At 44.4% G+C, this 12,474-nt stretch overlaps 1 protein-coding gene across 1 annotated transcript in view; it reads left to right on the top strand.

Moving 5' to 3' along the window:
• AGPAT5 (1-acylglycerol-3-phosphate O-acyltransferase 5) overlaps nt 1–11,128 on the top strand; it is an 81,653-nt gene extending 70,525 nt beyond the window's left edge. The window contains exons 7-8 of the mRNA XM_014948973.1: nt 6,870–6,993; nt 8,625–11,128. Of these exons, the coding sequence (XP_014804459.1) occupies nt 6,870–6,993; nt 8,625–8,850 (350 nt within the window). The 3' untranslated portion in view covers nt 8,851–11,128. The remainder of the gene's footprint in view (nt 1–6,869; nt 6,994–8,624) is intronic.
• Nucleotides 11,129–12,474: the final 1,346 nt, after the last annotated feature.

Genomic DNA, 12,474 nt, shown 5'->3' with positions numbered 1-12,474 from the left:
AATGATAGGTTACACATCTTTGTTTTTAAATTCCACATTTGAGAGCTTTTGGATGAATGCTGTCTGGTCTTGGTGACTTCCTGACATATAACTTGTTTATTTAGTCTCATGCTTTCTGTCTGTTTACTTATTGATCTAGTTCCTTTCAGCAATCTGGTACAAAGAATGCGATGGCTTTAGGAATCAAACATTTTGGGTGAGAAAGAACAATGGAAACAAATATTTGAGCTTCTCTTGTGTGGGTTTGTGCTGGACCGTGGGTGCTGCTCTTCACACCTTTGTCACCCAGCAGTCCCACCGGTGCCGTAGCTGATTCACTGCTTTTAATGTATTCAAACAAGTTAAAACTGTTAGAGCATCCTTTGCATTTTTCAAGTTCCTTTTTAGTCCTCTTAATTTTATGTTTACATTTGGCATAAGCAGTTTTGTGGCTTTTCCTTATTTGGCCAAGTTTTCCATTCTGCAAAGAGGAGAAGGTAGGAATACAGTGGCAGCCCCCTCAGTTTTCCCATTAACAGGTTGGTTTCAGACTCAGCCAGACTTTTTCTCCTGCAGCGTGACACGGCTTTTACCTACGTTTCTAATACAAGTTTTTCTGGGCTTTGCTATTTAGGTGTATTTGTTTTTTAGCAGCCCTTAGGCTGCCTCCTTTTGGACTCTTTCTTTTAGGGTGTTTTGACACTTTGCCTTCTGGGGGTTTTTTTTCCCCCTCATTACATAGTTCCTTTAATTCTGCATTTGTGTGCTGGATTAATTAGACTCTTTCTCTACGATGCTGAACTTAATTGTATTGTGACTGCAGAGCACTTCTCACTAACACTGTGCACCATTCAAGACCGCATCAGGAATGGCATCTTTTCTTGTGGGTTTTGCTACTAGTTTTTAGTAAACAATCTCTTTTGTGGTTGTTTTTTTTTTTCCCTCTGCTGTTTTTGGTTGGTTGGTCGGGTTTGGTTTGGGTTGGTTTGGTTTTTGTCCCCCTCCCCTACACCTCATCCCAATGAAGCGTGGATTCAGTTGGATAAAGGTTATCTGGAATCTCACACTCCTGCTGTCAGCCCTGAGTTTGTAGCTCTCGGTCTGGCTTCACGGTTTCTTGGTCACAATTATCAAACTTAGCAGGAAGTAATTTCATGTATCTATCTAATATATGTTTTATTGGAGTCTGGGACTGCCGTTCACAAGGATTTCATTGTGCTTCTGTCTCCTTATTCTACAAAGCTGTTATACTATATTTAATCTTCCATGCACACTGCCATTCCTTCACCTGTACTACTTCTTCTGTCGTTCCTATAAATCTGGTAGCTTGGGAATGTGAGAAATGATTTTTCCTCAAACAGGATTCCAATTAGAGTTTACAATTTATTAAATGAGTAAAGACAAACAAACAGCGCTGGGTGCACCGGGAGTCTCCGCTCAACCAAGGCACACACGTGCAAGTCCCGTTTTGGGTTTATATCGCTTCTCCTAATACAGATTCATACAAAGGTTGGCCTATGCTAATGATAGGCGTGTCTTCTTTGGCGCATGCCCTCCTCACCTTCTGGAATCTTCTATGAGTTTTCCTTGGCTGGCCCCCAGGATGACCCCCGACTCCAGGCGCGCGCCCCACAGCCGCCTCCCGCTCAGCACCAAGCGGCCAGTAACAAAAAAATGGTTTCCTTAGGGGTTCTTACAAGAAACAGAAACTACATACATACAATCCCGCTTCTCCCAAGCCCTTGGTCATACAAGGACAAACAGAACAGTTAAAGATATTAACACGAATCAGATGAACACATTTCACAGGAATGGCGCAAACTTGCTGATGGTGCCTTTAATCACCATCAGCAAGTAGCTGGGAATGTCCCAGGGAATGCTCCTTCAGGGCCACCAGGACAGGGGTAATCTCCTGGTGCCAGTAATTCTTGTTCCCCTGCCTTCATGTTTAGGCTTCTCGTGTTTGTGCAGAGGTTTTGCCCTCACACTGAATTTTAGCCACGTCCACCTCATCCACCTCTTCCATGAAGTCCCTCTGAACAGGTCACTTTTCCTGACCTTCAGCTTTCCCCAGCCGCCAGTTGAGATGCTCTCCCCCTTTCTCACTTCTCATGGCCAGCGCCTCGTCGTAGGGACCACTCAGGTGCCTCCAGTCTCTCTTGTCTCCCAAGGTCCCCACCTGTGCTGTGCCCTGCACCTTTGCTTTCCCATCCAGTGCCACCTCACTGTCCCACTGCTTTATTTTGTTAGAGCAAGCCGTGACATAGCTCCCTGTCAGCTCGACCTGGGGTGATGGAGAGCACCAAGCTGAGAAACAACACGGCTCTTAAATTGGTGTTTGTTTTGCCAAGGGATTGTTAATTTGGTGTGCGGAGTGAATGGAAGTGGGGAGATGGGATTTCTTTCCTCGGGGAGGAGACGGGTTACAAACTGCTTTGGGAGCTGACCCGGTCTGAAGTCCAGACTAATGAAAATTTTAAAAGTGGAGAAAGCATCTGCAGTTCAGAGGGGAATGTCTTGGCTATCGTGGTTTTGCCTGTAAAACTATCCACACCACAACAAACAGTGCTCTGTTACTGAAGAGATTCTCACACATCTGAAATTCTAGTTACTTAGAATAAATCTACATTATTCAGATTTCCGGTGATATCGCTTTCAATTTATCACAAACTTTATTATTGAAATCTGTTAAAATCTGAAGGGCTCTTTAGGTGGACACGACTATGTCAGGCTTCAGTTTGTCCTTTCTTAATTTTGAAGGACTTCAGCAATAATTACCCGGCCGTAAAAGAGCCGATGTAGGAGGCTGAAATCTGAGCTACTTTATTGCTGTCGTATTTAAAGTGCATATAAAAATAGACTTCATTAGTAATTGAAAACTGGAATATCTGTTTAAGTGTTAACGTCACTGTCAGAGCTTTCTTAAGGGGCAAGGCAAATAATTTGGAGTGGTGGAATGAATTTCCATGGTAGTGTTAAGGGGAAGGTGGTCTGAGGCCATTTGAATGTCCCTCCTTACCTACAGGTATGTCTGTCCTTTGGAGCTCCTCTCCTTCCCTCACTTTCCCTGGCAGTGCTGATAATTCAAGACAGAATTAATTGGCTTTTGAAGGTGAGGAGCTGAAAACTGCTAGAACTTTGTGGAAGCCTCAGCGAGAGCAAAACACCTTCCCAAAACATCTGTTTGCAATTAAAGACTCCGTGGATCCGGTTCCTTTCCTGGAGGCTGCTGCATCCCATTCATTAATCCTGGTTCTGCACCGAATCCTTCAGCCCTGGGTTCGTGTGAGTCCCATCCCTCAGGAGGGCCACCATGGCACAGTTTAAGAACAAAAAACGTTTGATCCACCTTATTATTTTTAATTCCTTCCTTCTGCTGTGGCCGGTCACTAGAAGCACTACAAACATTCTGCACTCGTATCTGTCATTTAGCTAGATAGAAATTTTATTAGGAGATTATCTCCCCCACGAAAGTCAGTCCACTTGGCTCCCACACGAGTTGTTCGTGTTCATTTAGAATCATAGAATTTAACCCAAATTGTACTTTGTTCCTGGTTGACTAATGCTGTCCTCGGTATCATGGTTGATTATAATGCACGATCTGCACTTACGGTGCATCTTTTGAAGGAAAGTTCAGGCTTGCTTATTCCTGCTGTTAATTATAACAAATTCTGGCAAGTTCAGGGATCTAAAAGCCAGTCAGATGTTGGCCTTAAGGGCTAGTGTCCCTGAAGTTGGATGTAATTTGCACATAATAAATTGCTTCAATAAGATTTTGTTTCTTAGCTTAATTACGTAAGTCTTTGGGGAGTTAGGCTAATGTGAAATTAAGGGTCGTGGGACCACCACAAACCTTTAGAGGCCGCGGTGATAAAATCCAGCTGTTCCTTCTCAAAATTTTGTTCTTATCCAGCGGTGTTCTTATGTGATTGCAGTGACATTGAGCATCGAAAGAGAAAAAACAAAAATTTGGATTAGTTGCATTAAGCCCCGGGTAATTGGATAATTAAAGACTAGTCAGATTCCCTGCCTAGCTCAATTGCAGGCGTCACAATGGCATCTGCAGATGTCCTGGGTGCCCAGGCCTTGGCTGGAAGGGCCTGGAGTCGATGGGTGGGAGTTGTCCTCTCCAGGGGAGCAGCTGGAGGTGCCGCAGCCCTTGGCGAGGCTGCAGGAGGTCCCGGGCAGGGAGAGAGAGCAGGGCTGGGGAGAAGAGCCCTGGGCTTTACAGAGGTGGGAAACTGAGACCAAGTTTTGGGATCTTCACATTGTGGGGACAAGGTTTGGACTGGCTGCAGACACACCAGCGTGGGAGCAGTACAGTCAGCGGGCACTGGGACCGCTTCATGGCATCAGGGGGAAAACCAGCAGCAACGTTGAGGTATTTGTGGAGGGTTTTTTGCTTTTTTAAGCAGATTTGTAGAGTTACTACATTTCAGCTTTGGTGGAGAAAGGTGTTTCTTTTGAAATACTTACATCTTATTCCTGGTTTGTTAACTAGAGCTTATTATTGATAATATACTCTGTTGCTGTCTGTAAATGGCCAAATATAAATATTTTTTTAGAAGTGCCACATAGCTATTAATAATGCTATCTCATCTAACTTAGAGTTTTGCTCGATTTTTAATTTGCCTTAGTAATTTAGAACTGAGATTATCAATACCATCAGGAAAGAGTTGTGTATTCCTACATGGAACAAGGCATTGGAACAGGCTGCCCAGGGAGGTGGTGGAGTCACCATCCCTGGCTGTGTTTAAGGGCCGTTTAGATGCAGTGCTAAGGGACATGGTGTAGGGGATGACCTTGTAGAGTAGGGTAGATGGTTGGGCTTGATGATCCCAAGGGTCTCTTCCAACCTAGATGATTCTATGATTCTATGAAATGTACGCTCTACGATGCACGGAATGTTTCAAACACCTTCTAAAGCTACATCTCCGGCGCTGGCTGAACGTGCACAGCATAGGTGCTTTTTATAGGAGTCGAGGACAAAAAAGACCGCATAATCTGGCTTCCAGGCATTTGTTTTCTAGATACGGTTTTGCATATTTTTAGAATGATCCACTTAATAGGTGATGCCACTCCAAAAGAGGATTTATACATCAGTGAACGTTAGAAGCAGTTAAGACAGGGATAATACATTTGTCATCTTAAAATATTAATAGTATGCTTTTAGGTGCTCATGTAGTGAATGACCTTCATACAGTGGCCTGGATAGTATCCTCAGAGAAACAGACCTGGAAAATGCTTTATTCCCATTAAAAGCAAGAGGCAAGAGCTGCTTGCTTTGTGGTTAGCAAAAGTGTTGCACGTCAACCTGGAGACAATGTCCGTACCCACCATCGTTCCAGACTCCAGCTTGCCTGCCACCTGACAGCTGGAGCCTGGAGATAGTTCTACCAGAAAGCTGCTGCCCCACGGCTCAGAGGTGGCCTTATTTCTGGTGAGAGCCCTCAAGCCATTTCTTCAGGTGGTGGGGCCTGGGCCGGGTTGCTCCCTTTAGTCTACGGTGCCGTTCAGCGAAGGGCACTCTCTGCCCGAGGACCAGAGAGGCCGCACACAAAACCTTACAAATGTCAGCCCCAAAATGCTGCAAGGCTGCCCTCGGGGCTTTAGCTCTTCATCCTGCCCTCCCCTCTCCCCCCCAAGCACGCAAAGACATTTGCATGAACAGGCTTTTAAAATTCTTTAAGGCAATTTCTAGTGTATGATAAGGATTGCTCTAACGGCAAAGTCCTTAAAAAATAAATAATCCTGTAAAGAAGAGAAACAAATTGGGGGCTGTCTGCTTGGCAGACTATAATAAAGATGTGCATGCAGTGACAGTTACTTTGCAGAGTCACTCCTCGAGATACCCCTAACAGTGAAGGGTCAAAGTCTTCTGTACATCTGTGCTGCTGTCCAAAAAATGTCAACAACCTTAAAGGACCACCCGGGCTGTGTTAAATGTGTTGCCCATCTATATTGTAGGAAGAGACTTGTGGTCTCTTCTCAAAATACAAAGACTGCCCACATTCCCAAGGACTTCCACCCTCAGGCCGTGCGGCTCTTCGTCCAGGGATGCTAGAGTTGCTGCAACACCCCTTGCTGCTGATAAATGCAAATGAGCACTAATGGGTTTTTCGTCCCACATGCAGTACTTTCACCACTTGTTAATTGTCAGAAATCCCACAAGGCTAATTGGAGTAACAGAGTTGTGTTTGCAACTGGCCTAACACTTGCTTGCTACATTTTTTAGGGGGAGGTTGAGGAAATGGGGGACGGGGGGTTCCAAGAGGCTGTCTCAGGCTTTGCAGTGCCGTGTGACAGAAGAAAAATGAAGGGCTGCCAAACAGAAAGCACTGTTTTGTTCTGAGTCTTTTGCCCTATTACACTTTTTAATTATAGGTTATTACTTAAACTGAAGCCCACTTCCTCCTGGAGATGCTTTGGGAAACCACTGTAATTCAGATTTTGTCATCCAGGAGCAAACAAAATTTAGATTTTTTTTTTTAAAGGACGAACAAAGAGCATTCCTGACTTTAATCAAAATTGCAGGCTGGATCATTTGATGACACCAAAGTTCTTGCATCCCATGGATTGCTGCTGAGGTAGGGGTGTAGCATAGTCAAGCACAGCATTTTACAGTTAACAGAGGTGCATTTTAGGACAGCGTTTCCACGCCGCGCATGAGAATGGGCCACCTTTTCAAAACCATGTAGGCCAGATGGCTTCTGAGTTCAGTGAAGTGCTCAGGATGCGGGACATAAAGAGGGAGGCTTTTGGAAACTGAAACAGGCTTCCAAGGCACTTTGAACTTACTATGAGGTCGGCTTTTCAGCGTATTTTAGACAAATAAATGCTTTACAATGTTTCTGTAACCCAGTCCTGGTTTTTTTTCTCTCTCTTTTTAGAGTTTCTTTGCAAGGAATGCCCAAGAGTTCATATTTTCATCGATCGAATTGAACTGAAGGACATTCCAGAAGAGCAGATGTATATGAGAAGGTGGCTCCATGAACGTTTTGAAATAAAGGATAAGTGAGTAGCGATCTGTAGAACTCCCTGCTTCAAGAAGCTGGCTCCCTTCTTCTAAATTAACAGATGTACCCAGGGTTTGTGTGTTAGCAGCAGTGCAAGCTGTAGGGCTCTCTGAAGGGAGGTGGTGGTGGCACTCCTGGGCATGCTTTGTACCCTGCCTTTGGGATTAAAGCTTGTGCTCGGGAGACTGAGATCCCTGGGGTTTAGGCTTTCCTTAGGCTGAAGAGCTGGGAATCCGTGTTTCAGGCAAGACTCATATTCATCTGAATACTCTCCATTTATCTTCTTGAAGCTGAGTTATGCAGAGCCAGGAGATGCTCAAGGTAGGCAAGGAAGCAAAAGGAGTTTGATTTTAGCCCTGTAATTAGAGTTAGAAAGGGACAGGTCTTGATCTAATCTCTTCTGCCAAAATTGTTCATGCATCTTCCGTCAGACAGCGACTGGATAAAATCACAAATATCCCTGAGATTCTTACCTTCACTGGGGAAACGGGGTGAGGAAGAAGTTTTATCTGTCCCTCTTTGAATCATGGCAGAACTGAAGTGCCTGGCTCCCTCCAGCATCTCCAGATCAGGTCACCAGTGAGGATGTGCAACAGATCCTGGGGGACCTTGGGCCTCAATGTGAGATTTAAGTCCTGTTTGAGACATGATGGTCGAAGTCCAATTTAAGGGAGCTAAATGTGTTTACCTTCTAAACCCCTGAATAACATTTGAGTTAGGAATCTCCCTGGTTCTTCAGACACGTTCTGCTTGGAAATTGTTCTGCCCATCTCACGTTCCACGGGAGTAAAAAATGGGTTCATTTGTCCCGTGATGATCTTTGAATCCCTGTGAAAAGTGAACATGCCTGTCTGCAGACACGGTGCTGGTACCCAAGTGTCTGAGAAGTTTAGGATTGTTAAGTTATTTTTCTTTTCTTCGCTTTCGAGAGGCAAAAAAAGTCTGAATTTCGTTTGATAGACAAGTCACTGATGGATAAAATAAAAGGCACAAAACAAAATTTGTGGCCCACAAATAGTTTTCTGGTGAAGACCAGCAAAACTGAACCCTGATCATCTGTGTCTCGTTGTAGACGCCTGTTGGCTGGAACTTCTTTCCTGGGACCAGAGCAGTCTGTCAGGCAAATTGAGAGATACTTAAAACCTCAGCATTTTCAAATCCATTTATTACTGATTTTCAAAACCAGGAGAAAACAATTACTACTAAACCTATGGTGTAGTATTTTCACTCTTGCCTGTTTGTTACTAGTTTATTCCATGAAGATAAGGCCCTCCCTGCCCTCAGTGGTTTAACTGTCTGTTATTTTGTCCCATGATATTGCTTATTTGCTAAATGCTGAATGAAAAGGATTCCTCTCAGCTCTTATCTTCAGTGTTAACATTGGTCCCTCTGGAAAATGCGCTTTTGTTGCTCCCAAGGGTTGAGGCTGAGTTCCCTGGTGTGTAAAGGGACTTTGCTTCATGTTCTGAAGGCGTCCTGATTCCTTAAACTTGTTAGAAATAAGCTGCTGCCCCTTGTTAAATTGTTTCTTAAATAATGTGTGTTTTGAAGCAGTTATTGGATGAAAGTCAGTTGCCTAAAGCTGAAGCTGATGCGTAACTTTGTCCATCTCCTTTTGTCTGCTTTCAGGTTACTAATAGAGTTTTACGATGCGAAGGATTCTAAAAGAAGAAATAAGTTCCCTGGAAAAAGCGTTCATTCCAAACTAAGCCTCAAGAAAACTTTGCCATCTTTGCTGTTTTTAGGTGGCCTGACTGCTAGTATGCTTCTGACAGAGTCTGGAAGGAAACTTTATGTAAAAACATGGATCTATGGGACATTAATTGGCTGCCTGTGGGTTAGCATTAAACCATAAGCAGATGTTAGTCTCCAATCAGTGAAATGTGCAGTCTTTTCTTGCACATTGCACCAAACTTTTTCCTGACTTTATAGTTTAAAAAGTGTAAATAAAGCCTTATCGATTGAACATTGGAAATAATAGAACTTGTGACTTAAGCCTCTGTGTGGTTGGTCTGGGGAAAATAAATGTAGATTTTCAAATTTGCTACTGATTTTTGCCGGAATAATGACAGATAAACCGAGTCGTATGATAAATTGCTTTCCCCATGAACTAACAGCCATCTCTAAATGCAGATTCGATGAAGTACGAGTTATGCATAAGGGTGTCTTAAGTGGACCTGTGAATGTATTTACAGAGATTAATTTAGGGTATATATTTATTCTTCTGATATTCATGTTGAATTTTCGTTACTCTTAGATGCAACTGAGCTGCTGCAATGCACCAATCCCAGCTGTATCGCGACTAAAAGCAAAACTTGTTTTCTTTTTTTTTTTGTTTTCTTTCAATTAAAACTTTTGCTTTTCAGTTTTCGCTAAATACTGTGCTCTTGAAAAGGGACTAAGTGATGCGTGAGACGTTCCCTGAAGCAGAAGAAAAGGTTCCTGAGGAGGACTGTTCATGGGGAAGAAGCTCCGTTTATCCTAGCGCATGACTTTTGGCTGATATTGCAGTGTTAGCCCATCATTTACCACATGCAAAAACCTGAAATTTCCCTGAGCAAACAGCTTGTGTCTGTGCATAAAAGGAGCGTGTGTGGTGTTAATGAAATGTCCCAAGATTTTGGTTTCTGGCCCCCCTGGGCTGCAGCCTGCCCAGCTGCCTGCCTTCTCCCCGGCTCCTGGGGAGCTCCAGCCTCTCCTGCCTACGTGCCATACGCAGCGGGGAACGCTCCCGCCTTTCCTGTCACCGCACGGGGGGTGCTGCTGGCTGTTGTTGTTTTTTTTCTGGAAGCAAACTGTGGTTTTGGGGGGAGCGTGAGGGTATGGGGACGAGGAACCTTCAGGTGTTCCTGCTAAATCCCAAGCGTGTGCCTTTTTCCTACTGATGTGGTTTAGCCTGATGTTTGGTGGCCCGGCGCTCCTCTCCCTCTGGGGTCGGCTGTATGCCATTTGCACAACAGGCCAGTAGTGAAAGAAACGCATATCCAGTATTTCACCTGCTTGAAAATATACTTTCTAAAGCAAAATCAACAAATCCTTACTAGCAGAAAGTCTGCCATTCCCGGGGCTGGTGTTTTTGTTGGTTTCCTGATATCAAGTCTGTACGGACAGCAGTGGGGTAGGAAAGAGGATGTCCTTGATCTTCTTCCGTTAGGGAATCAGATTCCCTGTATCAAAAATGAAAGAACTAGAGAATATTTTTATATCACACTTGCAAGCTTTAAATGTGCATCTCTTTTTAGCTTCAGTGCAATTTGTCTTGCGTTAGAGTCCATCATGAGTTAAATGTCTCTTGAAATTATAACTCAGTTTTTCAGATTCCACCATTGCCAGTCAATTAAAGATACTGCTTTTACTGTGTGGGTTTTGGTTTTTTTTTTGTGTTGGTTTTTGGGTTTTTTTTACACTATTTGATAGAGTAATTACAGTTCCACCTTAAAATGATTCGGCACGACGTTCAGTTTGCAGTTCTGTGTCCTTCCATAATGGGTTTTGTCACCGGAGTTATTTATATCGGTGATTGATTCAGGATATGTCGATGAACCCTTTGAAAAACAATGACTGGGAACACCGTTGAAAAACAGTATTGTTAGGAGGCTGTGAAACCAGAAAAAATAAAAAAAAATAAAAAAAATAAGGCAAACCTATTTTATGTAACAGCCAAACATGCTCCCATGTAGCTCTTCCCATTCTCAGCCGAGCGGTGCAGTGGGGACAACCAGCACAGAATGAAAAGTTTACTCTGACACGACTAAACTTCACGGTGACAGCTAAGAGTAACATTTAATTAAGACATCGAAAACGAATGCAAACTGCTTAATTCATTTGTAGAAAAATAACTGCTGTTTCGGAGAGCCTGATTACCACGAAGTACTGGATCTCTCTTGCTGTTTTAAGTACCAGGAATGTAGATGACACAGTCGCAACCAACAAACAGGATGTTTATTTTGAACCTTATTCTCTGTGTTAATCTTAATTATATTTTTCTTGCCATTAATTTATAAAGTTTTGAAACTGTAATTTGCTGATGTATTTGACGTTGGGAGTATCACATGCTATTTCTAAATATGCACTGATATTAACTTGAAAGATTTCTTCATTAAAATAAGAAGAGCCAATGCTCATTCAACTTTTCTGTCCCGTCTCCTTGTTCAGTTTTTTTTCCTGCGCTTTCAGGGCTGTAACTCAGGAGCAGGAACTGCTTACAAAAAGGCTGCGAGTGTGGGTTTAAGTCCTTGGCAGAAGGATCTGTGTCAATGAAAAGAAAACAACTTTGGCTTTTTTTTTTTGCTTTTTTTTTTCTTTTTTCCGTGCAGCTAAAAAAAAAGTGTTAGTTTTCAGTTTGTGCTTGTTCCAAGGCACCACCCGGGCAGGTGGGTCGGGTTGGAATGGCTTGTGAGGGCTCTGTCCGTGCTGGTGATGCCCGTCACTGCGCGGTGCGGTGGGTCTGGGCAGGGCCTGGGGTCCACGGCCATAATCCAGGCCCAGGCAGGAGGGGCAGGGGGGGCAGAGCCAGCCGGGGGGAGCAGGTCCTGCAGACACACACACGGAGTGTTCCTCAGTGCAGAATCACAGTCTTCATGGTTGGAAGGGACCTTTGAGATCAACAAGTCCAACCACAAAAACACACCAAAAAAACCAACCCACGAACAGACACAACCCAACAATCCCGGGCACTAGAGCAGGCCCTGAAGTGCCACCTCTACACGTTTCTTAAATCCCTCCAGGGATGGTGACTCCACCACCTCCCTGGGCAGGCTGTTCCAGTGCCTGACCACCCTCTCAGGAAAGTCATTCTTCCCAATATCTAATCTCAACCTCCCCTGCCCCAACTTCAGACCATTTCCTCTGCTCCTGTCATTATTCCCTTGGGAGAAGAGGCCAACACCTTCCTCTCTACACCCTCCTTTCAGGGAGTTGTAGAGGGCAATGAGGTCTCCCCTCAGCCTCCTCTTCTCCAAACTAAACATGCCCAGTCCCCTCAGCCTCTCCTCGAGGACTTCTTCTCCAGACCCCTCACCAGCTTGGTGGCTCTCCTCTGGACACGCTCCAGCACCTCAATGTCCTTCTTGTGGTGAGGGGCCCAGAACTTAAGCCAGCACTCAAGGTGAGGCCTCACCAGTGCCCAGCACAGAGGCACCATCACTGCCCTGCTCCTGCTGGCCACGCTGGTCCTGATACAAGCCAGGGTACTGTTGGCTTTCTTGGCCACCTGGGCACACTGCTGGCTCATATTAAGCCATTCACCCACCAACACCTCCAGGTCTTTATCTGCTGGGCAGCTCTCCAGCCCCTCTGCCCCCGGTCTGTAGCGCTGCAAGGGGTGCAAAGCTACCTCTCTCTGCCCCTTAGAAGCTGAGGGAGCATCTGCCACCTAAGTTTTAGTGACATACTAAAGCTGAGAGGCACCTGTGTGCTCAAAAACTTTTATGTTTTCTGATAAAAACAATTTTCCTCCACCCAAGAACTCCTCTGGTCG

Source organism: Calidris pugnax, unplaced genomic scaffold (assembly GCF_001431845.1).
Source record: "Calidris pugnax isolate Ruff unplaced genomic scaffold, ASM143184v1 scaffold141, whole genome shotgun sequence".
Classification (NCBI taxonomy): domain Eukaryota; kingdom Metazoa; phylum Chordata; class Aves; order Charadriiformes; family Scolopacidae; genus Calidris; species Calidris pugnax.
This window is presented reverse-complemented; position numbering and strand designations above follow the sequence as displayed.